General features: G+C 42.5%; 1 protein-coding gene across 1 annotated transcript in view; it reads right to left on the bottom strand.

Moving 5' to 3' along the window:
• LOC126198494 (juvenile hormone esterase-like) overlaps nucleotides 1-27,892 on the bottom strand; it is a 78,148-nt gene that overhangs the window by 10,083 nt on the left and 40,173 nt on the right. The window contains exons 4-7 of the mRNA XM_049934869.1: nucleotides 20,010-20,195; nucleotides 16,426-16,646; nucleotides 2,594-2,759; nucleotides 402-568 (exon numbers count right to left, since the gene is read on the bottom strand). Coding sequence (XP_049790826.1) covers nucleotides 402-568; nucleotides 2,594-2,759; nucleotides 16,426-16,646; nucleotides 20,010-20,195 — 740 coding nt within the window. The remainder of the gene's footprint in view (nucleotides 1-401; nucleotides 569-2,593; nucleotides 2,760-16,425; nucleotides 16,647-20,009; nucleotides 20,196-27,892) is intronic.

Raw genomic sequence — 27,892 nt, 5'->3', positions numbered from 1 at the left:
GAGACTCAGAATGATGAGGGTCCGTCATGTATTACTGGTATTATTATATTACATATAAGATAGTAGAATTAAGGAAGCACAAGCTTTTTATTTTGTATTTTCTCACGACACCATCAATAAACCCCATTTAATGATTATCGATTTAATGAGTACCTCCTATGTTACAATCCAAACCAATCCAAACAAGATGATCCTCAGGTAGAGATAAACACGCAACGCCTTTGAAACATTATCTCTTTTCTTTTCAGAAAGCTAGAACCTCAACTTGTTGTTGAGGATATGGTTCTTCCAAGTGGGCAAACCAAGCATGCCTTTCAAATCGATTCTGAGACTGACGTCATCTCAGCACGCCCTTGGAAGATTTACCTGCTACAGTAGAGTGGCGAAAGGCATATACTTACATCAATAACGGCTTGCATGTCGTCCGTGGAGAAGCCCTCGTCCCCGAAGTAGAATTGCTCCAGCTGTTCCGCCGCACGAGTCCGCTGTTCCTCCGTGGGCAGCGGCAGCTGGGAGCCGATCAGCATTGTGAAGTTCTCCTTCAAGTCCGCGATCTTTGCTTCGGTCACTAGAACAAACAAACAGCTCTGCAGTAGCAACCGGATTCTGCACGCTACAAGTCCATAAAATGTGCGTCCAGCAGCTTCTACAGTACTATGTGTCAACAGTTTCTGCTTCCTGTGGCGTGCACTTACATGTTTCTTTAAATTCCCGAACTATCAATGTTAGATTGACACGTTATTCTGGTGGTCTATTGGGAGTTTGTAGAGATCTAGTCTGTACTGGCATCTAATTATTTTCGTTCATCTTTTTCCTTGCCTTGTCAATACTACACGAAGATTCATCACAGCCAACGTACACAAACATCGACAGGATAAAAAAAAAAAAAAAAACTTTGTGTGTCTTGTCAAGGGGGAAGTCTCGTCAGAGAGGTCCACCGCATGAGCGTCTAGGGAAGTGATTTCAGTGGTGATTTCCTGTTGCCTTCCACTGATGATGAAATGATAACGAGGACAACACGACACCCAGTCCGTGAGCGGAGAAAATCTCCGACCCGGCCTGGAATCGAGCCCGGGCTCCGTGGCGTGACAGACCGCCACGCTGACGACTCAGCTATCGGGGCGGACATCAACAGGATAAGAAATGAAAAATGTTATGATCTGCCCCATGACGGTCGTTAATGACCTTAAACTTTCCATGCCCCACTCTCCATTTTGGCATCTAACGCAGCTGTGACGACCAGTATCCACGTGGGTCAGAGTTTAGCTTTGTTCAGGAATGTGCAATAATCGAACATTATTGTGAACCGAGTACTTTAACAACTACAATTAGATACAAACTCCTCAAGCCACTGTGCGGTGCAGGGCGGAGGGTACCACGTACCATTACTATTAATTTCCGTTCCTGTTCCACTCGCAAATAGAACGAGGGAATAACGACAGTTATGACCCCTAATTTCTTTCGTCTTATCTTCGTGGTCCTTACGCGAAACGCACGTTGATGGTGGTAGAATCTATCTGCAGTCGGCCTCAAATGCTGGTTCTCTTATTTCCGCAATAGTGCCTCGCGAAAAGAGCGTTGTTTCCGAAGCATCTCCATGATTCACGAGTGCTGATCGAACCTGCTTTTCAAAGATCTGACAGCACTCCTCTGAATTGCTTCGATATCTTCCTTTAATACGACCTTGTGGAGATCCCACAAACTCGCTCAGTAGTCAAGGATGGGATGCACTAGCATTCTACGTGCCGTTTCCTTTATAGATGCGCTACACTTTCCCAAAATTCTCCCAATAAAATGAAGTCGAGCATTCGTCCTCCCTACTACCAACATCATGTGCTCATTCGCTTTGCAACGTTATATATATAGCGGATAAGAGCAGTCCCATTACACTTCCACTGATGAACACACGCCGTCGAGGACAACGCAGTGGGTTGTATTACTTAAAGAGGCTTCGAGCCACTCACGTATCTAGGAACCTATTCCAAATACTCGGGCCTTCGTCAGTGTCTGCAGTGAGGCACCGTGTCAAACGCTTTCCGGAAATCTGGGAACATGGCATCTGCCTGTTGTTCTCCATCCTTGGTTTGTAGGAAATCATGTGAGAAAAGTGGCAAGCTGAGTTTCGCACGAGCGATGATTTCTGAATCAGTGCTGATTTGTGGACAGAAGCTTTTATGTCTCAAGGAAATTTATTGTATTCTAACAAAGCGTTCAATAATTCTGCAGCAAACCAAAGGATATTGGTCCGTGATTATGCGAGTGCATTGTTTTACCTTTGTTATACACAGGGGTCACCTACCTTTTTTCCAGTCGCTCGGGATTTTTTTGTGGGCGAGAGATTAACGATAAATGAAAGCTAAGTAAGGGGCTAATGCGGCAGAATATTTTCTATGAAACCGAATTGGGGTTCCATCTGGACCTGAATCAAAACATGGTAATCAGAATAACGAAGAAGACAATAGAACCCCCCTCCCCCCCCATCCTCACCACAGTATAATGTATAGATGTAACCACTACAAAAGTTGCATGTGAATCATATTTGATCCAAGTAGACGAAGTATAGCAGGGAATGCGCACAGATCATGTTACTTACAGGTGGGTACGACGGTGCCTTCTGCGGAAGTGACGCCCACAATTATGGGCACCTGGTTGTAACTGCCGGTCCTCAGAATGTCTGCTGGAGGCTCAACGATCACCGCAGAGTCCGATGGCGGTTCCACGACGGGTACGAACGCCAGCGAGAGTGGACAGCGGTTCTCCTGTAAATTTTAGTGGCACCAAAAATATCAGCTACCCGTTAATATAAACAAGAAATGATCAAAACTGTGTGCCGGACCGAGATTCGAACTGGGGTCCTTTGCCTTTCGCGGGCAAGCGCTCTACCGACTGAGCTACCCAAGCACGACTCACGCCCCCTCCTCACAGCTTTAATTCCGCCAGTACCTCGTCTCCTACCTTCCACAGTTTTAATCTGCCAGGAAGTTTCATATCAGCGCACACTCCGCTGTAGAGTGAAAATATCATTCTGGAAGAAATGATCGTTATAACTGACACAAGATATCACTTGAAGTACAAACTTCTTAAAATAAAGTGTATGGTAACAGTCTACTTAGGGTAGTGTGTAACTACAAGACACTAGGTTACAGCTGTAACAATATCTCGTTTCAGAATGACTAGTATTCATTGGATAGTATTTCCATTAATCTGCTCTCCGATTTCAAAAGATTTTCCTGATTTGATTCGTCTGTTGCTTGTGACGTACATCAGTGATCTTCCATTAGTATTGTTAAGAGATGATGATTTTACACTTTTCACAGATGATAGAAGTGTATTACTATTTTTACTTTATATTGAAAAACAACTAGAGTTAATAAAGAAAAACAGTAAATATCTTTAGATTCTAAGAAAACCATTGATAATGTTGTAACAAAAACTGTGAAAAGTTATAAAGTAGTAGTAGATAATAGATCAAATAATTGCATTTCAAGCATGGACGAAAAAATTATTTGTGTGAGATCTAGGTGTAAAACTGTCAGACTCATTCGTCGAAGAAAGGAACGAGAATGTATGTGATTCAGTTGAATAATGAAAGTTGTAATCCAGCGTCGTTTACTCAAAATACGTTATCAGTTTCTACGCCCAAAAGCATCGAAACTGGTACCATGTTTTGAATAAATAATGTTGGATTACAATGCAAGTCTCGGTTTCAGTTATCATTGTACAAGTACTTCATGTCCGGCTGTTGTCCCACTGTCCTCGATGGATTACCGGTGAATGTGATATATCCCCTATCCTGTTTGCTATTTACATCGATGACGCTGTTTGCAGATGAAGTTTTAAATTAAACACTGGGATACACCTAAACGATGCCACTTTAGAAGACCTTCTTTGCACTGACTGCCTTACTCTGCTTTCAAGAAAAGAAAATGTCTTGAAAACAAATTTTCATGAATTGAACAAAACGTATTACCAATATGATTGTTAAATTTCAGCACAGAAACCAAAACAATGGCTTTTATTGGAAAGCACTGTGAGGAGCCTGCACCCTCACATAGGACATTATTTATAAGTGCAGTGTTTGCTTCCTATTTCTTTCATGTCATGGCTAGTCGGTATCAGCCTGAAATCCAGAGGAAGAATAGATAACTATCTCTGGCACACGATTATAGATACGTTATTGCAGCTTTTAAATTGCGAGTAGTTGTGCATTTGGTGTGTAAGGGTCGTCATTGACAGTCCTTTGTATAGCATGGAAGTATTTTGTACACCATAGTCTTCGAGGATAGTGATAGTTCCTGAGACTTATGGAGGCAAAAGTACGTTAAAGATTAACTACGTTGATAGACTGGAAAAAATGCATTTGTTTACCGTAATTAAATATAAGTTTGAGAACAGGTACACCTCTCTCTCACTTTAACGACATTGTCAGTCAGATTAAAATTCATATTTTAGGTCATGATCTCGATGTTCTCCAGTACTACGTTTGGTTTATGACTTTTATACATGAGTAAATTGTGAGCAGAAAGTTCTTATAACAGTACCTGCAACGTGTAGAGAACCTTTACCCGAGGGTCCATCATGGAGGTAACAGAAAAAAGGGACGGAGAGATGGAATGGGGCTTAAATTCTGAGAGCAGCAACAAGGCTATGTGGGTGATTCTGGGAGGCAGCACTCAGTGGATCGTACCTTCAGAGGGACTTTTGGCCACAGCACACTCGTCCACCTGCTTAGGGCTGGACAGGAGGGTGCTGGTTTGCAAAACACTTTACTTGCGTCAGGCGGCAGTCCGCGCGAAGGCGGCCAGTTGGCGGAAAGTGGATGAAAGAAGCCATTTAAGAGAGACTGCTGCGAACTGAGCCTTTGTGCAAATGGTGGGAAAGTCATAAAACTATAAGCATTCTCATGTTGGAAGCTGGGACGATACAGACAGAGTGCCTGGCGTACGTGTTTAGTGAAGGCAAGACTGCATCTCCCCTGGCGCCAGGAAACGGAAAAAAACATACATTTCATGGGCATGACTGTCTGGGGAGCTTAACAGCCCTCTTTCAGAAATCGGAAATGATCGCCTGGAAAAATTAGATCTCTCCATAAATTAGGGACTGTGATCCCATCTAGAAAGTTTTTTTTTTGCCCAAACCTGGTCATGCCTAATGTGAGAACGATGCCTTCCTAGCCTAAAATCTCCTTTTTTTCAGACAAGAGAGATTTGGGGTCATTGATTGGCTCCTCCCAGGATATGCAAAGTGGAGGCTTGCTCCACCAGCATGGGAATCCCGGTGCTGTGTCTGGATTGCCTACCAGGCCAACACAACAGTCAACAGGGGAGATTCGATGAGTCGAGGATAGTTTGACTGGTTTGGACAATATGGTTCAAAAATGGCTCTGAGCACTATGGGACTTAACTTCTGAGGTCATCAGTCCCCTAGAACTTGTAGTTGTTGTGGTCTTCAGTCCTGAGACTGGTTTGATGCAGCTCTCCATGCTATTCTATCCTGTGCGAGCTTCTTCATCTTCCAGTACTTACTGCAGCCTACATCCTTCTGAATCTGCTTAGTGTATTCATCTCTTAGTCTCCAATTTTTACCCTCCATGCTGCCCTCCAAAACTAGATTTGTTAACCATTGATGTCGCAGAACATGTCCTACCAACCGGTCCCTTCTTCTAGTAAAGTTGTGCCACAAACTCCTCTTCTCCCCAATTCTATTCAATACCTCATTAGTTATGTGATCTACCCATCTAATCTTCAGCATTCTTCTGTAGCACCACATTTCGAAAGTTTCTATTCTCTTCTTGTCCAAACTATTTATCGTCCATGTTTCACTTCCATACATGGTTACACTCCATACAAATACTTTCAGAAACGACTTTCTGACACTTAAATCTATACTCGATTTTAACAAATTTCCCTTCTTGAGAAACGCTTTCCTTGCCATTGCCAGTCTACACTTTATATCCTCTCTACTTCGACCATCATCAGTTATTTTACTGCACGAGTAGCAAAACTCCTTTACTACTTTAAGTGTCTCATTTCCTAATCTAATTCCCTCAGCATCAGCCGACTTAATTCGACAACATTCCATTATCGTCGTTTTGCTTTTGTTGATGTTCATCTTATATCCTTCTTTCAAGACACTGTCCATTCCGTTCAACTGCTCTTCCAAGTCCTTTGCCGTGTCTGACAGAATTGCAATGTCATCGGCGAACCTCAAACTTTTTATTTCTTCTCCACGGACTTTAATACCTACTCCGAATTTTTCTTTTGTTTCCTTTATTGCTTGCTCAATATACAGATTGAATAACATCGGGGATAAGCTACAACCCTGTCTCACTCCCTTCCCAATCAATGATTCCCGTTGATGCCCCTCGACTCTTATAACTGCCATCTGGTTTCTGTACAAATTGTAAATAGCCTTCCTCTCCCTGTATTTTACCCCTGCCACCTTCAGAAGAGTTTGACAGAGCACTGAAAGACCTGAGTCGAAACAAGGCCCCTGGAGTAGACAACATTCCATTAGAACTACTGATGGCCTTGGGAGAGCCAGTCATGACAAAACTCTACCATCTGGTGAGCAAGATGTATGAGACAGGCGAAATACCCACAGACTTCAAGAAGAATGTAATAATTCCAATCCCAAAGAAAGTAGGTGGTGACAGATGTGAAAATTACCGAACTATCAGTTTAATAAGTCACAGCTGCAAAATACTAACGCGAATTCTTTACAGACGAATGGAAAAACTGGTAGAATCCGACCTCGGGGAAGATCAGTTTGGATTCTGTAGAAATGTTGGAACACGTGAGGCAATACTGACCCTACAACTTATCTTAGAAGCTAGATTAAGAACAGGTAAACCTACGTTTCTAGCATTTGTAAACTTAGAGAAAGCTTTTGACAGTGTTGACTGGAATACTCTCTTTCAAATTCTGAAGGTGGCAGGGGTCAAATACAGGGAATGAAAGGCTATTTACATTTTTTACGGAAACCAGAAGGCAGTTATAAGAGTCGAGGGGCATGAAAGGGAAGCAGTGATTGGGAAGGGAGTGAGACAGGGTTGTAGCCTATCCCCGATGTTATTCAATCTGTATATTTAGCAAGCAGTAAATAAAACAAAAGAAAAATTCAGAGTAGGTATTAAAATCCATGGAGAAGAAATAAAAACTTAGAGGTTTGCCGATGACATTGTAATTCTGTCAGAGACAGTAAAGGACTTGGAAGAGCAGTTGAACGGAATGTACAGTGTCTTGAAAGGAGGATATAAGATGAACATCAACAAAAGCAAAACGAGGATAATAGAATGTAGTCAAATTAAGTCGGGTGATGCTGAGTGAATTAGATTAGGAAATGAGACACTTAAAGTAGTAAATGAGTTTTGCTATTTGGGGAGCAAAATAACTGATGATGGTCGAAGTAGAGAGGATATAAAATGTAGACTGGCAATGGCAAGGAAAGTGTTTCTGAAGAAGAGAAATTTGTTAACATCGAGTATAGATTTAAATGTCACGAAGTCGTTTCTGAAAGTATTTGTATGGAGTGTAGCCATGTATGGAAGTGAAACATGGACGATAAATAGTTTGGACAAGAAAAGAATAGAAGCTTTCAAAATTTGGTGCTACAGAAGCATGCTGAAGATTAGATGGTTAGATCACATAACTAATGATGAGGTATTGAATAGAATTGGGGAGGAGTTTGTGTCACAACTTGACAAGAAGAAGGGATCGGTTGGTAGGTCATGTTCTGAGGCGTCAAGGGATCACAAATTTAGCATTGGAGGGCAGCGTGGAGGGTAAAAATCGTAGAGGGAGACCAAGAGATGAATACACTAAGCAGATTCAGAAGGATGTAGGTTGCAGTAGGTACTGGGAGATGAAGAAGCTTGCACAGGATAGAGTAGCATGGAGAGCTGCATCAAACCAGTCTCAGGACTGAAGACCACAACAACAACAACCTTCAGAATTTGAAAGAGAGTACACCTGATAACGACGTCCTCTAGAGTAGTCCCCGCCCGGAGATCCAAGTGAGGGACTATTTTACCTCCGGAATATTTTACTCAAGAGGACGCCATCATCATTTAACCATGCAGTAAAGCTGCATGCCCTCGGGAAAAATTACGGTTGTAGTCTCCCCTTGCTTTCAGCCGTTCGCAGTACCAGCACAGCAAGGCTGTTTTGGTAAGTGTTAAAAGGCCAGATCAGTCAATCATCCAGACTGTTGCCCCTGCAACTACTGAAAAGGCTGCTGCCCCTCTTCAGGAACCACACGTTTGTCTGGCCTCTCGACAAATACCCCTCCGTTGTGGTTGCACCTGCGGTACGGCCATCTGTATCGCTGAGGCACGCAAGCCTCCCCACCAACGGCAAGGTCCATGGTTCATGTCCTACCAACCGGTCCCTTCTTTTAGTCAAGTTGAACTTAGAACTACTTATACCTAACTAACCTAAGGACATCACACACATCCATGCCCGTGGCAGAATTCAAACCTGCGACCGTAGCGGTCGCGCGGTTCCAGACTGTAGCGCCTAGAACCGCTCGGCCTCTCCTGCCAGCGGACAATCTGGGGACGGTTTCATTTTTGCTAATTAAGCCCCCGTACTGAGGCATGGTGGACAGTGGTTGTGGTTCTTTGCATTTTTGGTCTTCTGGTCCTCCCCTGGCGCAGAACTCAGGTCTTTCACTAGAGGGTAAGACTTGCGGTCTGCATCTTGCGGTGCACTCCAAGACCCAGCGACAGTTTCCAACTGTGCTGACAGCGGAACTGTTTATCATCTTGGATATATCATGAGTCACGAGGGTGAACTTATTTCTCTTGAGTCAGCCATCTGACGTTTGACAATTCCAGCATGCACTGTTGTGCTTGTGAGTCTAACTTATTTGTAAAATTTGTGGTAAGATCTTACGGGACCAAACTGCTTAGGTCATCGGTACCTAAGCTTACACTCTTCTTAATCTAACGTAAACTAACTTACGCTATGGACACCACACACATCCATTCCCGAGGGAGGACTCGAAACTCCGACGGGGGGGAACCGCACGGACCGTGACAAAACGCTAACTGGTTTGGCCAGACCAGTGCACGGGTGCACCTCACACTGAAATCTGCCGGGATTTCACGGCTCTGATAGGAAAGTTCCCCGCGTTCTGATAACCAGAACGGCAGACGGCGTGGTTTTCAAATTTTCGTGGACGCGTCAGACCAATACAGCTGCCACAGCGGGCCGTTCCTCGCCCACAGCGCACCGTTTTCTGCTGTCGCCTGAATCAAGGTGAAAGACTAGGGCTGTTAAATGATATTCACAGCTCTCTGTTCTCCAGTGAACCACAGTTTGTGGTGTACTTGGTCGTACTTGATTCCATCTGAATAGAGTTGTGCCCCACAGTGGAGTCATGTAAACAAAGCCAGATTGCGTTGTAAAAGGAATTACTTCAGGAAAGAATTTGTATAGCTTACACCCCAAAGTATGCTTTGTCAACCACACACCATCCCTTTTATGATGTGTGCTTTTCATTTTTGTGTAAGATTTATCAACTAGTTGTAGTTACAAAAGGATTAGTGAAACTTGTCATTACTTTGTAAACTTAAATCACTCACACTCCCCCAACTACTCACGGTACACCAGCAACTTAAGGTCAATGTTATTAAATTAATTAATTTGATTATTTATTAGAGTTCTGAAAGTGACCTCAGGCATAAACAACAAAAGCGCTATGAGTGAATTTACTAATTTCATATATAAAAATTATGGGTGTAGCTCACGATTTGAATGTTCCTGAGAAGGTAATACTTTTCTTTACGTTAAGATGATAACATTTGGTATTACTCAGACGCAAGTTTATGATTAATATCCAAACCTTCAGCCAATGGGCGTTCATATCACTGTTGCTAGGCGGATCTGACATAATGTTTGCGGACAGAAGTTTGTCTCGTAACACTGTCTCAGATTGTAAGATCCTACTCCCGAGTAGTCGGACCTTGTCCCTACTAAGGTTGCACAACGTTACCTCCTATGATTTCATCACTAATGCTCCTTGCTGACGCTTAATTGTAAAATGTACGTGTAGCCTGGCTGCTACTGAGCATTCCCGACCGCATAAATGTGCGTAATACTTGGCTTAAACACGTGAAGGGAATGCGCGTATGCATTACAGTAGTTTCAGTGTGTTGCAAACACCTATTCCTAAGTTTCCCGTGTGTGTAGCCTTTGACACATAACCGTCTCACTCACACACCCATTCGGAACAGCGCAATTATAGGGCAACTGTGCTCGTGGAGTGCAAGCGCGCACGAGAAGCGCAGATCTTAGCCAGGACTGATGAATGGTGAGTGAACTTCAAACTTTCAGCGGCACGTTGAGTTTCCAAGCAACGTTGAACAGGAAAAACTACAGATTGTGAACTTTTATTTCGGTTATGTAAATTGCATGTGCGGTGTGCGTGTTTCGTTTACTATGGTTGGCAAAAATTAGAAGAGTGACGTCATTAATCAGGAGAAGCAAGTAAGGAAGATCTGTGTTTTACATCCCGTTGGTATAGAGGTAATTAAAGACGGAACACAAGCTCGGATTGGGAAATAGGGGGTTGGGAATCGGGCACGCTCTTGTAAAGTAATCATTCTGGCATTTGCACGAAGTTTAGGAAAATCAGTATAAAGCTAAATCTCGATGGCCAGGAGCAGATATGATCAGGGTACTATTCACAGGAATGTCATTAATGAATCTGAGCTAGTTGCCACAAGTCAAACTGTGGAAGAAATTGAATGTGTTAATTTGAATTTGATCACGAGATGCAGGGACAGCCAATACTCGTATCCATAACGTAACCAATAATAATATGATAGTGCAATTGGTACAAGAAATAAGGATAGATAATCAAAAGTTAAATAATAATAATCAAGAGCTGAGACCAGATGTGAACAGAAATCATATAATAATAATCAAGAAGTGATGGCAGAAATAAAAGTTTTCAAGCACGGCATTCATAAAATGTTGGACCAAAAAGAGATAGATATCCGTAATGACATGCAAATCAGTTCAACAAATTTAAAAAAGAATGTAACAAATTGCACAGTGCACCACGATCTGAGTTCATGTGCAAGATAAAGATGCATTGTTACAGACAGAAGTGGATGTTACCAAAGATAAGGATGTCATACTTTTTGGAACAAACTCTAGTGGACAAAGCAGAAATGAATAATGAAATAGCTCTTGCGCAAGATCTCTGTGAACAAAATTAAAATTCCATTTTAATCTAACAAGAAGTACAAAACATAATGAAAGAAAACCATATCGCGAGCTGTTGCACGAACATTATCACTGATAACCTGAACAGTCAAAGACAATTTAAGAAATTCGACCCGTATAAACGATCTCACCCAGTCGATTTCATGAAAAAATGTAGAGTTACGCTCGCATGAATTCAGGATAAGACAGAAACAGTCGATCTTTGTGCTCGGCACGCGAGTGCAGGTGCTGGAACGTGGGCCGACTGTGTGGCTGATCAGAACATTACTTTTGCAGTCGTCAAAATGCTTTCCATCATTGATACTGGTTGCGAGAAAAAAGCGAAAAGTCAACGAAAAATTATTGTCAATCCATAATTACAATCGCTACAAAGGATTAATGTACAATTTAGTTAAAAAAATATTGAGACCGAAATAGCTGTTCATATGACCGCATCAGAGACGATGATCTGATTACATTTTTGATAAAGCGTTTTCCATGGAACGCATGAAGAGAGCAGTCTAATTTCAGTGAGGTCTTATGAGTTGCTGACCGTCAGAAGAGATGGACAGGACGCGAGATGTGCCGAAACAGTGCACAGTATTCTCAATGACGCGAAATACTAAGGCAGGAAAACTTTGAGTGCCGAGATACAACACCGAGTGGTGCAATGCAAGACATATTTTAGAATCGTTATCCTCTCCAAGACGTGGATATCACCTATAGATAAAAAGAGTGTATCTGGATAAACTAAGTATAGTTTCGAATGAGACTCGATCCATCCATGCAATCAATTTAATGGATCATCTCAGAAGATACAGTGTTGAAGTGTGATACGAAAGACATCAACGCTGAATTACTAATGGGAAGAAGAACAAACTACATGTTATTGTTGTGGTCTTCAGTCCTGAGACTGGTTTGATGCAGCTCTCCATGCTACTCTATCCTGTGCAAGCTTCTTCATCTATCAGTACCTAATGCAACCTACATCCTTCTGAATCTGTTTAGTGTATTCATCTCTTGGTTCCCTCTACCATTTTTACCCTCCGCGCTGCCATCCAATACTAAATTGCTGATCCAATACTAAATTGGTGAACATGTCCTACCAACCGACCCCTTCTTCTAGTCAAGTTGTACCACAAATTTCTCTTCTCTCTAATTCTGTTCAATACCTCCTCATTAGTTATGTGATCTACCCATCTAATCTTCAGCATTCTTTTGTAACACCACGTTTCGAAAGCTTCTATTCTCTTTTTCTCTAAACTATTTATCATCCACGTTTCACTTCCATACATGGCTACACTCCATACAAATACACTCAGAAAAGACTTCCTGACACTTAAATCTATACTCGATGTTAACAAATTTCTCTTCTATAGAAACGTTTTCCTTGCCATTGTCAGTCTACATTTTATATCCTCTCTACTTCGACCATCATCAGTTATTTTGCTCCCCAGATAGCAAAACTACTTTACTACTTTAAGTGTCTTATTTCCTAATCTAATACCGTCAGCATCACCCGATTTAATTCGACTACATTCCATTATCCTCATTTTCCTTTTGTTGATGTTCATCTTATATCCTCCTTTCAAGACACTGTCCATTCCTATGAAGCTGTAAATCCAGTCACTGAGCATAGTGTAAATGGTCGTAAGCTCCAGCCACTACATCCATGAATTTGTATGAAAAACTTCGTGAAGCAAAAGAGGTAGCTTTACCTCTGGCAAACATTGTACATACAATGACAGCAACTGGTCAGTGAAGTCGCGCTGTTACTGAGCAAGTGCTCGTTGGGTGCAATGGACTGGATTTGTGGTAATGATTGGCTGACAGCAATAAAATTTAGAGCTGTTTTCAGAACCGGATGTTGAAGCACTTGTAATAAGAATGACGATTTTGGAAATTAATTTCGTCAGATTCACCAAAGCAGAATAAGAGGAAGAAGTTTCTGCAGATTTAGCAGATTGATGATGGGATGAAAGCCCCAATTTATAGATAATGTGTCCACCACAAGAGAAGAAAAGAATCTGGAGGTTATACCAAAAATTCAGGAAATGATCGGCTGTCTGAGTAAGTTTCCCACATCCAACAGAGAAGAATCATCGAAAAGCATGCGTAAGCATGCAGATCTAATTTTCAACAAAAATGGATTGATGAAAGGACATCAATTTCAAGTTAAAGTAGGGCCACAAGAAACATTCAAGACGAAACTGTATTTAGTAGTATTAGCTAGAAAATCTGTAGAATAGGAAGTTAATTGTCTGATGGAGAATGATGTAGTCGAGAGATCTGGCAGTGAATATTACAATCCAATATAAATACTGATAAAAAAGAATGGCGACTCAGGCAAGTTTTAGATGCCATAGCTATCAGTCATGTCATACTATCTCAGCAAGATCAGTCAGAAAACTTAGAAGAGCTGTTGAAACAATTTAATGTCACTTGTTATCTTATTGATTAGATATGACAAGTAGTTATTGCCAGCTGGAGTTGGAGGACAAAAGCCAAACCTTAATAAACGCTGATTACAGAAATGTAATAGCTTGTACAGAAACGAGACGGCAGTTATGAGTCGAGGGGCACGAATAGGAAGCAATAGTTAAGAAGAGAGTGAGACAGAGTTGTAGCCTATTCCCGATGTTTTTCAAAGTGGTTCAAATGGCTCTGAGCAGGATGGGACTTAACTTCTGAGGTCATCAGTCCCCTAGAACTTAGAACTTCTTAAACCTAACCAACCTAAGGACATCACACACATCCATGCCCGAGGCAGGATTCGAACCTGCGACCATAGCGGTCGCGCGGTTCCAGACTGTAGCGCCTAGAACCGCTCGGCCACTCCAGCCGGCGATGTTTTTCAATCTGTACAATGAGCAAACAGTAAAACAAAACCAGGAGAAATTAAGAAATGGAGTTGAAGTTTAAGGAGAAAGATAAAAATCCTTGGGGTTCACCAATGACATTTTGTGTGTGTGTATCGGGGCTTACGGGCGCTCAACGTCGAGGTCATCAGCGCCCTGACATACATTAAAAGAAACGAATGTCGACAAATTTACTAAAATGGAAGCAGACACGCAAAGAAACCGGGAAAAGATGAAAAATGCTATATAAGAAAATGAAACGTAAGGAAAACGAGAAAGGAGTGTCAACGATGCCACCGGAAATTGTCACTGGCTGGCCACTTACGTAAAATATGAGCGAGCCAGTCGTCCTATGAACAAATTAAGACTCTCTCCCTAAAATCTTGGTAAAAACATCGGACAAGTCACAGAACTTTAAAACTTTAATCACATTCGTTCGAGTATTTCCTAAAAGAGATGGCATATCCGCTGGCAAGTCAGCCACGGCCAGCTAGCCAGAAAATAAAACGCAATCCAATAAAACGTGGCGCACAGTGACCTGGTCGCCACAAGTACCATACTTGGAGGGTCCTCTCGCCGGAGCAGGAAGCCATGCGTCATAGGACTGTGGCCTATACGAAGACGAGTGAGGAGAACCTCGTCCCGTCTACGGGGCTGGAAAGAAGTACTCTACACTCGCGTTGTGGGCTTGACTAAAAGTCACTGACGCATGACTCGTGAGTTCAATAGCGAGGTGAGTGTGTGCAGGGTGATGGAACACTGAAATACTTGCGGATCGAGACATGCCTCCTTGGCTGCGAGATCTGTCCTTTCGTTCCCAGCAATGCCGACGTGCCCTGGAACCCAGCAGAAAGCCACCTCCGTCCCCAGTCGTTGTAGTTGGAGGAGGGCATCCTGGATATTCTGGACTATTTTATCGTCAGATATGACAAAGGCCTTGCAAGAGCGGTTTCACATAACGGATAGTCTCTTGAAAAGAGGTTATAAGATTAATATCTCCAAAAGTAAAAGAAGGGCAAAGGAGCTTTTCTGTATCGAATAAGAAGTGCTGATAGAATAGGAAAAGAGAGTAATCTCTGCTATTTGTTATTTGGGCAGCAAAATAACTGATGATAGCCAAAACCGAGAGGATACGAAATGGAGACTGGCAACACCAAGAAAAGCGTTCTGAAGAAGATTATTTGTTAACATAAATTTAAGTGTAAGGAAGTTTTTTGAAGGTATTCTACTGCCATTACAATATGACAATTAACGCTGCTTGGACGTCCAGAATCTCGCCTACGTGTGTGAGAGTGTTCACGTGACCACTGATACCAGCGTCGTTGCACAGTTGATGCAGCACGTCCAACTTGTGTGGCAGTTCAACGAAAGGATATTTCGCCACTCGGAATGCCACGATTTAACCCTTTTTAAACTCGTTCAGTTGGCTATAGGAAGCACGAGTGCACCTCCGTGATATGGTTGCCTGCTTGCTTCACACTATTGCAACACACTGAGCCTTCTATCTGCGAGAATCCCCTTTTAAAGGGTAGACACAGATGGCTTCCTGTTATTATCTGTTGGCGGAGACGTTGAAACCATTATCAGTACGTATACCATCCACCTTCGTGCTGTACTCAGCCTCGTGATGCCAATTGAGGAGCTAGTCGACCGAATAGTAGCGGCTTCAGTCAAGAATACCATCATAACGACCGGGAGAGTGGTGTGCTGACCCCAAGCCCCTCTTCTCCGCACCCTCCACTGAGGATGACACGGCGGTCGGATGGTCCCGGTAGGTCACTCGTGGCCTGAAGACGGAGTGCTTTTTTTTTTATACCATCCACCAGCTGGCATATACTGTCATGGGATCAAAATCGACGTCGTCTTTCCCAGTGTACCAATTTTTTCCGGCAGTGTGTATGGACTATATGTAATCTTGATAATAGAAACAAGCTTTTGAAAAGTAGTTCTACAGAAGAATGTTGAAAATTTGTTTGGTAGATTGAATACAGAATGAAGATGTATTGAATCGAATTGGGAAAGCATGAAATTTATGGCGCAACTTGACTCAAAGAGGGGATCGGTTGACAGGACGTGTCCTGAGGTATCAAGGAATTGTGAATTTGGTAATCGAAGGAAGAAGGGGGGGGGAGGGGGGTAAAACTGTAGAGGAAGGCCAAGGCTTGAGTACATTACAATGTTCGAATGGATACAGGTTGCAGTAACTATATGGAGTTGCAGAGGCTTGCACAGGGTGGACTGGCGTTGAGAGCTGCAGGGAACCAGTCTTTGGACTGAAGACAGCAACGACAACAATATGCTTTGAATATATGGTTCGAGCGTAATTTGTTCATTAAAGTTCATGGTTCACTTACGAGATCCGAGAGTGCGATTGAGGTGTCGTTAATGAGGTCTGAGTAGTTGGCAGCGCGAAAGAAGGCAGCCAATCGTACGTCGTCGTCGTCAGTGTGGTTGCCGCCCTGCGCCTGGAAACCGAGCGCCTCCGCCATGCGGTATGCCTTCTCGCGAGGATTGTCAGCCAGCGCCCAGGGGGTCGTCGCTACTCCACTCTGCATGATCACTTGGCTGAAGAGCCCTGTCGAGAAGTTCCAACGAAAATGGATGACTCACATATAATAATTACATGTAGTAACCACAAATGAAATTTATCGCCTACTGTCCTGCATTGATTGTATGTAATATTCGTAAAAAGATTAAATTTTGTGTTTTGCTATTGTTTCAGGATAGCTACCTGCGTTTCGCGAGCAACAGATTTTGAGATCGGAGATTCTCGAACAAAAACTTGATAAGAAACACTCAAAACCAGTAAGACTGCTGACTAACACACTTAAAACAGAGTCTGATACCAGACGACTAATGCCTCTGTGTACGCATCCTATTAGTCAGTATCCAATGAATGTTCTAAGTTTTTTCAAAGCAATTTTGAATTGGTATTTCGGTTGTTTTGGTGGGACAGGATTTGACTCCGGTTTGTAAATACAATTATTCGTATAAATACAATTACTTATATATTTGGAGACTGAGTGAAACGTAACATTTTTCAAATAACTAGACTCCGTTCAAATTACCTGTTGCTTTTTGCCGTCTCGCTAAGAATATACAGAAACCAAACTATAATGACGGACTCATGAAAGGCTGCCAGAAGAAAAGAAATTACCTAAGTATGATTATTGCAGTAGGCCTTGTAACTTAGTGGGAGACATATCGTGCAAGCCGCTTTCGCCAGTTCAGTAGGAGGTCATATGCATTGAGGAACTGATGATTTCACGCTCGCTGATTGCGAATTGAAGGAAAGGCGATGCAGACGTGTATCACATATAAGCAAAAAGGTCCAAAGGCCGTATATAGAGGCCCTCAAACATCAAGCAGGGTAGAGTTACAGACAGAGAAGAGTTGCATCCAGCAGCCTCGTATGAACAACGGCCTGCAGCAGATACTGGTTGATTGAGCATTACATTCAAGTAAGCTTGCACTGTAACAAGGACATGTAAAGCTTGCGTGTACGTACCTTTGGACTATGGTCACTGATCTAATTCGTATATTTGTCTTCATGTACCTGCTTCTGTTTGTCACTTCCATGGTGAAGAGTGCAACTGACCCTAAGGTTTCGATTAAGAAAACCGGATCTAGCTGTTCCATGACCTGTGGTCTGTATTGCCATACGTTGCTACTCTGTATGCCCGAATCCTGAGAGAGTTATAGGCCGGTGTGGCTATTGTTCCTATTACTGATTGGCCGCATTATATATGTATTACACTTACTGAATTTATAAAACTGTGTCTGTGCTCTTCTCCATGTTCATGGTAAACACATGAAGAAGCATTAAGGGCAGACCAGTAGGCCAACCCAGATTCTCATATCCTTATCGTTCCCATCTCTACCTCCTTAGCCTGACATGGGACTCATTTTGTACTGTCTCATATCACAGAGACCTGAAAAATCTCAGCCTGACCCAACTGCTATCTCACTCCTGTACGCATCCGCTCGCTTGTCAGAGTTGGATGACCTCAAATCCCTCGTCATCTCTCATCAGAGTGTCAGCTTCTAAGTAAGTACGTTGCGACGTACGTAGTGTTACGACAAAGTGAAGAAATACGGTCACATTTTAAAAAATGGAAACAGGTACTTAAAAAACGTCGCTCTTGACGTATTGTATAAGCAGATGAGGATGTCACTGAATGGAAACATGAAGCAAGGCGGCAAGGAAAAAATAAATTTTGTAAACTACATTCATTGATTTATACTACTTAGTCATGCAATTGTTATCCACGGGTATGTTACAGAGATATGTTGAGATACTGAAGTTGTACAAATACAATCTGGGGTTAATGATGATGCATTTCATCTTTTTAATTAGGGGTTATAGAAGTTCTCAGAAAACAAAAATTGGAACACTGTGACTGCGACGAGGCTTTACTCCTGGAATATTTACGTAGATAGAAATTTCTTTCTGAAAATTCTACTTGGAGAGGGGTCTGGATAGATGATTTGTATTGTTAAGAGACGCCGTTGGAGCAATTTTGTAACTTTTGTAAACTTATTGTCCGAGTTTTGGAAGAGATTCAGTGTTAATGTAATAATCAGTAGTAGGGAAAAGTTTTACCGAACTATGAGAATATAACTCACATGTGTAAAAGGGAATTTCGACGTGTTACTGTCCACATTAATAATTCTGGTTACAATCGTACTATCGGCGGTTTGTGGATCGAATGAATCACTGGACTTGTGGAACGAACTTGTGCTTCTGAATTAGCCCCGTCTGGCGAAGTTTTCAAATTAACTTTAACATACAGTACGACAGCTACGATCCATTAGCTATTGACAGCACCACTCTTGAACAACGTGTGAACTTCCTTCCATCTATAAACTATTAAAGAGATTCCAAGAGTAGCATGACTTAACTAAAGAAGTGACCTTTACTATAAGATATTGTTACACCTTGTGAGGAATGCACCTTTCGCATCCAGAGAGAACACATAAGACAGTAATCATAATAGTTAGCTCAATTAGTTACACTCAAATCTTATTATTAAGATCAAAAACTAATTATAATTAAGTCGTCATGTGCTTTACTAGTTAACGAAATTCCAATACTAGAGTCAACACTACACGTTTCTCGCTGACTTGCCTATTCAGTGATTTTGTCTACTGATACGACAGGATTATGTATTGTGTGTACTGTCTTTATTGTATTAGTTGGTAACAATTGTACTACGTTTATGCTTTTTGTTTTGAGATTGGTGGAGGATACAGATCCAGACGGTATCGAATCAAGGTCCATCATAAACGAGCTTCATAGTACAGTAGCAGAAAACAAAGTCAGTCGCACACACTAACTTTTGCTGCCAGCTCTCACCTGTACCAAACTGTCAAAGAATAGTGATCCTTTTAGTTAAATTATTGGTGTTGGGCTGCTGCTGTGGACCGAAATCAAACTGGGGTCTCTAAATCGAAGATGAAAAACACCAAATACTGTCTCAAGGGGGAAATACTATTTGTCTCTTGCTGAATACTGATGTAGAGCCAAGATACCAGATTTCTGTACGATCCAGGGTTCAATTAACATCTGAAACACTGAGATTAATTTACAATATTTTTAATAGAAAACTTTAAAAATTTATAAAAAGAATTGAGAAAAATGGATGGAACTCTAAAGAGAATGACAGAGTGCATAACAACGTCTGTAAACAATAATGACAAGGAGACTACACTTCCCAGTCAAGGATTTCACATAACGGCCGACAGTCTGATGCAGAAGGTTGTGACACTCGTTTGGTAACACAAAGGCAAACACAAGTGGAGTAGGGAAGTGACGAAAAATTTTAATTCCGTCTAATGCGGTGATATATTTACTTTCTGTATCTCGTTTAGAAGTCTTATAGTTCTTGAATGAATCCATTTGGTTTATACCCTTTATATCTTAAGGGGTGCTTCTCACCTCTGGTCGCTGGCGAAAGGAAGAGATGTGATGTGGAGGCGCCGCCAGCACTCTCACCAAAAATGGCGACCTTGCTAGGATCCCCACCGAACGCAGCGATGTTGTTTTGCACCCACTGCAGTGCCAGCACCTGGTCCTTGAGGCCCGCATTGCCCGGGATGTCATCGTTCTGCAGGCTCATGAAACCTACCACATGCCAGCAACACATAAATCTCTCAGATATGAACTACTAGACGTCAACTACCTTGTTTATCCAATATACAAGTTCCTTATTATCTAGTTTCTGAATTTTTTGCTCTGAAAAACAAAAATAAAAAATCCGGCATAGAAACAAGAGAAAACTAGCCAGAGGAGTCCAATTAGCTACATCTGCTAGATGACTCTTTATGGTTTCTTTGTATGCTGTACTCAGAGTCATATTATCAATTTCCTATAGGTGCAGGTTAAAGTTGTTGGATAGGACGACACAGTGTCATACCCTGACATGTTAATCTTTAGAATGTAATGCATATGGTTTTTGTTTCATTCAAAACATGAAACTTTTAAATGTATTTTCTGTTTTACATTAAAGACAGTGAACCACTTCACATAATGGAATAGTTCGTCAGCACATCACCAGCTGTATGTTCCATTTGCCAACAGGTCATGCAAGGACATCACGATAGACAAATATGACTGAGGGATTGAAAATTTATTAGAGATCTAAAACGTGTCAAATACTGGAAAATACTGCACACTCACTATTATAATAAATGAATCCAGATTGTTTTGGACCATGCCTAGAGCAGCTTATTCAGATGACAGCAGACTCGAACTTACGAAACGGTCTTTCATTTCAACATGGAAACAAATCTATAAACGCCAGTGTCATTTTACTGTGACCTCAGAGTTGTGATTTTTCTTCTCTGCAGTTTTTTTTTGAAAAATCTCACATTTCGCGTTACGTCCTTACTGTGGAGGAAAGATTTATGTCCTCAGAGTCTTTCAGGCAATATAATTGAATAATATCTTCTCAGTTTTGAAGACACATCGTTTGCAATAAAATACTCGAGCGTTCCATGACTGTCTCCACATCGTCGTCAGGAGTAAAAATCACTAACTGCCGGGGCTGGTGTGGTTTCCGCTTATATAGGTATGATTGCAGCATCTGGCACTAATCAAAGAGTGCCGAAACGCCGCGTCGCGGAAGGTGACTCGGCTAGCTCTTAGCAATTCCTTCCCGCCGTGGGGCTGGCACCAAGTTTGAAACTACTAAGAAGATGGATGCAAGACTTTATTATTGATTCGTTATTTCATTATGGTATGTAAGGTGTGAAAACAGTGAAAATTTATTTCCACAACATAAATATCAGGTACTGCTAAGATGTGCACGTCACACTGAGATAATTCCCTTTTCTTAGAGAACCTCTGATAACCTGCATATATTATATTATTCAATGCTAGATAATGTTACCTTCATCAGCCGACTGGGGTAATGTGGATCTGACTCGGCTGTGGAGACCATTGTAACATTCTTTGTAGGCAAGATGTCTGGACAAAGTGAACTGCGGATATCGTTTTTCGGTAGAGAGAGATGTTGGCGACTGGGAATGGTTTTTGGACTCTAAACGAAGGAAAAAATTGTATTTATTTTTCTTTCGATTAACAAAGTAATCTGGGACAGTGATCTTAAGTTTCTGAATCTCACATCTTGCTGTTGTTCAGCACATACCATGTACTGGGTTCTAGTCTGGAAAATAAGTCCACTCGTCGCAAGTATACCGTAATTAGTAGAAACCAAGAACAAAAAATAAAGACAATTACAAGAAAAAGCAGTAATAGCGTAACTCTCACCCTCATCAAATATTAACATCCCATTATAGTCATCAGTCTCAAGACCACTACGATGCAGCTCTTCACACTAGCGTATCTCGAGCAAATCTTTTCATATTCTTACATTTTTCTTCGTCGATGGACGAAGACGTATCGACGGCAGAGACCGTAGATTTCGTAATTTAGCGGCCCCGTCAGAAGCGGAAGTAACTGCGGAACATAACCGCCAGACATGCAATTCACACGCCTGGGGAACTACGAAAATGGTGATGTAACCGCTAACAGGGCAGATGGAAATAAATGCTCTTTGGGCAACCATTTCAAGAAGGTCCACGTCAGCTGTGCTATGCCACCGTCTTCCTTCTACGACCACCACTGGACAGGTCAGTCTCCTCTGCTAGACTTGCCCAATGCCTTGCCTCGTCATGCTCTACTCCCAGAGGAGTTCGCCAGCAGCGTTCGACTTTAGATGACGCGCTCGGAAACATTTTCACCGGATAGATGCTCTACCGATGTCTGGGTCGTGTGGTGCTCTCTGTACTTTCTTACGTTGTTATCAAGTGCCACTAATTGAATCCTGTGATAGTCACTGATCTCCTGAAACTTCGTCAGTTTCTTCTACTTCTTTTATTTGCTTACGAGCTTTCTGCTTTTTCAGGTGTAAGGATCCTGCGATTTCAGTTGTATTAATATTTGATTAACAAATACTGTAATTGAAAGAATGCTTCCTCATTACTGTATGTTTCAGCACACATGTATGTGCAGCACCCTACATCCAGTTGAACCTCATTACTGTGTTCAAGTTTTGGCCTATACATTTTTTTTTTACATCCACAATTCCTTTACCAAAGCTTGATGCCTCTGTAAATGGCCTGTTCATTAATATCTCTCAAATCCGTAGAACCAACTCAATGTACCCATTGAATCTTCAGCATTCTTTTGTTCGCCTATGTTCGACGTCAACGTGCAGTAATCATTCACAGACGGCAGGTGGCAGCACTAGCAGTGGAGGGTAAATGAAGCCTGTCGCGTTTTGGGGGAGGGGACACGGAAAACAGTGCAGTCGTTGTCGTAACACGGAAACGGAGCGATTTATCTTACATCCAAAAGGACATGATCACCGGCTTTCGGACCAATAGTGGAAACATTTCGGAAACAGTGAAGTTTGTAAACTACCGTGGTTAAAGTATACCGTGCATGGCAAAATTGTCTATCCAAAACTGGCGCCAAAGCAACTGTGGCGCACCACGGGCCATAGATGAATAGAGTAAACGACGCCTGCGGAGATGTGTATGGGCGAATAGACGTGCAACTGTTGAGCAACTGACCGCCCAGGTGAACCAAGGGGCTACCAACAGTGTCCCCTCAACGACGATTCAGCGAACGTTGCTGCGTATGGGCTCTCCACAGCTGGTGCCTGAATTCGTGCACCAACACTAACTACTGGTGATCGGTGACCAAGGCTGGAAATTGCACGCCAATGCCGCAAATGGACATCCTTTTCAGAAGTTTCACGTTTTATGTACCATGTACAGATGGCCGTTGGCGTCTGTGGCACGAAACGTCTGAAAGCAAACATCCTTCAACAATCGTCGGATGCGTCCAGGAGGGAGGATGGAGCGTTACGGTCTGGGGAATGTGACTGGACAATGTATATAAAAAATCTTTCAGGAAGGGCTTCGTAATACGACTGCCTAAATTAGGAACTCCGATTACAAACTTCAATTTTTCGCGACGATTCCAGAGGAATTATCCGAATTTGAAACGAAAATTACCGTTCAATTGTACTCATCTTCTCACGAGCCAAAACATTATGATCGCTGGTCACAGCGAAACCGAATGAGTTCTGATGTGCTTGTGGGCGTGCGAGGCGATAAGGAAGTATATAAACAAAGCAGACACGAATTGGGAGTCACTCTACAGACGACGCTGCCGGCAAATTGTGAAATCCAGTGATATATCGCTGTCGTTCACGTGCGTATGTTGAAAGTACGAGTAGGCGACGAGATATTAGACATCCACGCCATCAGAGAACTCTGGGGTTGGGCCATCCCCTCCCCTTACAAGTGGGGATTTGTTGTAGATCGGCAGCCTCTGTGGCCGAGCGGTTCTAGGCGCTTCAGTCTGGAACCGCGCGACCGCTAAGGTCTCAGGTTCGAATCCTGCCACGGGCATGGATGTGTATGATGTCCTTAGGTTAGGTTTAAGTAGTTCTAAGCTCTAGGGGACTGATGACCTCAGATGTTAAGTCCCATAGTGCTCAGAGCCATTTGAACTATTTTTGTTGTAGATCAGGCTACAGAGTACAATGCTGCTGCAGGCAATTAATTGGAGGGTAATTTTCTTTCCGATTTCGGATGATTCCTCAGGAATTCCCACAAGAAATTTATTATCAGAGTCCCTAATTTAGGCAGTGTTATTACGAAGTCTTTCCTGAAATGTTTTTTTTTTTTTATGTACAGTGTCGAGTCACATTTCCCAGACCGTAACGCTCCGGCCTCCTTCCTGGACCCTTTTAATGATTGTTGCAGGATGTTTGCTCTGAGATGTTTCACGCCATACGCGCCTCTTTCGCCAGACACCATTACGTGTTTCCATGATGACCCAACGACATTGAGCAGTGGGCATGGGATCAACGAGACTGGACCGTGGATGAATATAAATATGTCAACTGGTAGGATAAACCACGTTTCTTGTTGCAGAAGGTCGGTAGTCGTGTCTGGATAGCCATTTTCGAGGCGAACAGCAGGTGGAAACGTACACCGCGCCACGGACGCAGGCCGGTGAGAGTAGTACGAGGGTGAGTCAAATGAAAACCTTAAATATATTTTTAAATATCATTTACTGCGCAAAAGTGGTACAAAGCTGTATCACTTTTCAACATAATCTCCCCCACGCTCAATGCAAGTCCTGCAGCGCTTACAAAGTGCATAAATTCCTTTAGGAAAAAATTTTTTGGTAGTCCGCAGAACCACTCATGCACCGCGTGGCGTTCCTCTTCACCAGAACAGAACTTTTTTCCTCCCATTGCGCCTTTGAGTGGTCCAAACATATGGAAATCACTTGGGGCAAGGCCTGGTGAGTATGGTGGATGAGGAAGAGACTCAAAATGCAGGTCTGTGATTGTTGCAACTGTTGCACGGGCAACATTGTCATGTTGCAAAAGGACACCTGCTGATAGTAATCCACAGCACTTTGATTTTGCAGGCCGCAGATGATTTTTAGGAGATCTGTATATGATGCACTGGTGACAGTGGCCCCTCTAGCCATGTAATGCTCCAAAATGACGCCTTTTTCGTCCCAAAAGAGAGTCAGCATAACCTTCCCTGCTGATGGTTCTGTTCGAAACTTCTTTGGTGTTGCTGATGAGGAATGGCGCCATTTCTTGCTCGTTCTCTTCGTTTCCGGTTGGTGGAAGTGAACCCAGGTTTCGTCCCCAGTAACGATTCTTGCAAGGAAGCCATCACCTTCTCGTTCAAAGCGCCTAAGAAGTTCTTCACAAGCCTCAACACGTCGTTCTCTCATTTCAGGAGTCAGCTGCCGTGGCACCCATCTTGCAGACACTTTGTGAAACTGGAGCACATCATGCACAATGTGGTGTGCTGACCCGTGACTAATCTGTAAACATGCTGCAATGTCATTCAGTGTCACTCGGCGGTTTTCCTTCACTATGGCTCCCACTGCTGCAATGATCTGTGGAGTCACAACTAGCTCTGCCTGACCTGGACGAGGAGCATCTTCCACTGAAGTCACACCATTTGCGAACTTCCTACTCCATTCATAGACTTGCTGTTGTGACAAACGAGCATCACTGTACCGAACCTTCATTCGTCGATGAATTTCAATAGGTTTCACACATTCACTACGCAAAAACCGAATAACAGAACGCTGTTCTTCCCTGGTGCAAGTCGCAAGTGGGGCGGCCATCTTTATACTGATACTCCGACGGTATGTGTGCGTCTGCACTATGCTGCCATCTACAGGCCATTCTGTACGCTGTTTGTAGCACGCTTACCAACTTACAGGATAACGGCGCGAAATTTTGATTTGTTATTACAAATTCAAGGTTTACATTTGACTCACACTGGTATTATGGTATGAGGAACATTCATCTAGGCCTCCATGGAAAGTGTGGTAATAATCGAAGGCACAATGGCAGCTGTGGACTACGTGAACATTATTGTGTTCTACCTGCAGCCTTTCATGTTTTCCCTGACAAGGACAGCCCCTTCTAGCAGGATAGCTGTCCGTGTCACCAGGCCAAAATCATGCCACTGTGGTTTGAGTAACGTGATAGTTAATTCACGGTAGTGTCTTGTCCACAAAGTCACCTGATCACAAAACAACAGAACGCATTTAGGACGCCATAGGTCACCAGCTCCGCCACACAAACAACCGACGCTATTTTACGGCTGACCTGTGCGTAGAACTCTGCTGCCATACACTTCCAAAAACCAGACACACCCAAAAACCTACCAAGGAGTTTTTAATTCCATGCCATGCAGAATCATTGCGTTCCAAGAGTTGACCAACATGCTATTATGCAGGTGGTACAAATGTACATCGGTGTATACAATGTGCGACTGGACCATGATGATCACTCACGTCTTGATAATGCGATGTTCTGAGTTTTCATGAAGCTCTAATTTTTTCTGTGAGTTCTATTACTTTCTTAACTCAGTTTTGCACCTGTTTTCTTCTCTGTCTCAGTCTGACTGCACTTCTCATCTGTCAAAATCTTATATGTACTATTTCTGTATAAACCGTCCGAGGAGTTTAACGGAACTCTATGTAGATCGCTTTTAACGTGTTGAATACGGAGTTGTTGCTTGTACGAGTATCTTAAAATTTCGTGGGTAACTCTTTTTGCTGGGAGTTATTCGATGCTCCCCTAAGACTTTAATGCTCTTTTTCGAATCTCAGCGGCGGTGTCGGATAATTTTTCTATTGTTTCATTGGATTTTAGTTTGTATCCATCTGTCCTCTCCCAGTACATCTCCCATCACAAGGGGCGATCAACACGTTTCCGTTCGAGGGCTGTACAGTCCAGAAGCGGTATGCCGATCAGGCAAAATTGTCGTGAGGATTCTTCATCTACATCTACATGGATAATCCGCAAATCACGTTCAAGTGCCTGGCAGAGGGTTCATGGAACCACCTTCACAATTCTCTATTATTCCAATCTCGTATAGCGTGCGGAAAGAATGAACACCTATATCTTTCCGTACGAGTTCTGATTTCCCTTATTTTATCGTGGCGATTGTTCCTCCCTATGTAGCTCGGTGTCAAAAAAGTATTTTAGCATTCGGAGGAGAAAGTTGGTGATTGGAATTTCGTGAGAAGATTCCGTCGCAACAAGAAACGCCTTTCTTTTAATGATTTCCAGTTCAAATCCTGTATCATTTCTGTGACACTCTCTCCCATATTTCGCGATAATACAAAACGCGCTGCCTATCTTTGAACTTTTTCGACGTACTCCGTCAGTCTTATCTGGTAAGGATCCCACACTGGGAAGCAGTATTCTAAAAGAGGAAGGACGGAGGCAGTCTCCTTAGTAGGTCTGTTACATTTTCTAAGTGTCCTGTCAATAAAAAGCATGCTTTGGTTAGCCTTCCCCACTACATTTTCTATGTCTTTCTTCCATTTTAAGTTGTTCGTATTTGTAATACCTAGGTATTTAGTTGAATTCACGGCTTTTAGATTAGACTGATATATCGTGTAAACGAAGTTTAATGAGTTCCTTTAGCACTCATGTGGATGACCTCACACTTCTCGTTATTTAGGGTCAGCTGACACTTTTCGCACCATTCAGATATCTTTTGTAAATCGTTTTGCAGTTTTTTTTATGTTCTGATGACTTTATTAGTCGATAAACGACAGAGTCATCTGCAAACAACCGAAGACGGCTGCTCCGATTGTCTCCAAAATCGTTTATACAGGGTGGTCCATTGATCGTGACCGGGCCAAATATCACACGAAATAAGCGTTAAACGTAAAAACTACAAAGAACGAAACTTGTCTAGCTTGAAGGGGGAAACCAGATGGCGCTATGGTTAGCCCGCAAGATGGCG

Source organism: Schistocerca nitens, chromosome 8 (genome assembly GCF_023898315.1).
Source record: "Schistocerca nitens isolate TAMUIC-IGC-003100 chromosome 8, iqSchNite1.1, whole genome shotgun sequence".
NCBI classification, from domain to species: domain Eukaryota; kingdom Metazoa; phylum Arthropoda; class Insecta; order Orthoptera; family Acrididae; genus Schistocerca; species Schistocerca nitens.
Note: the sequence above shows the minus strand (reverse complement) of the source record. Positions and strands in the feature narration are given on the sequence as shown.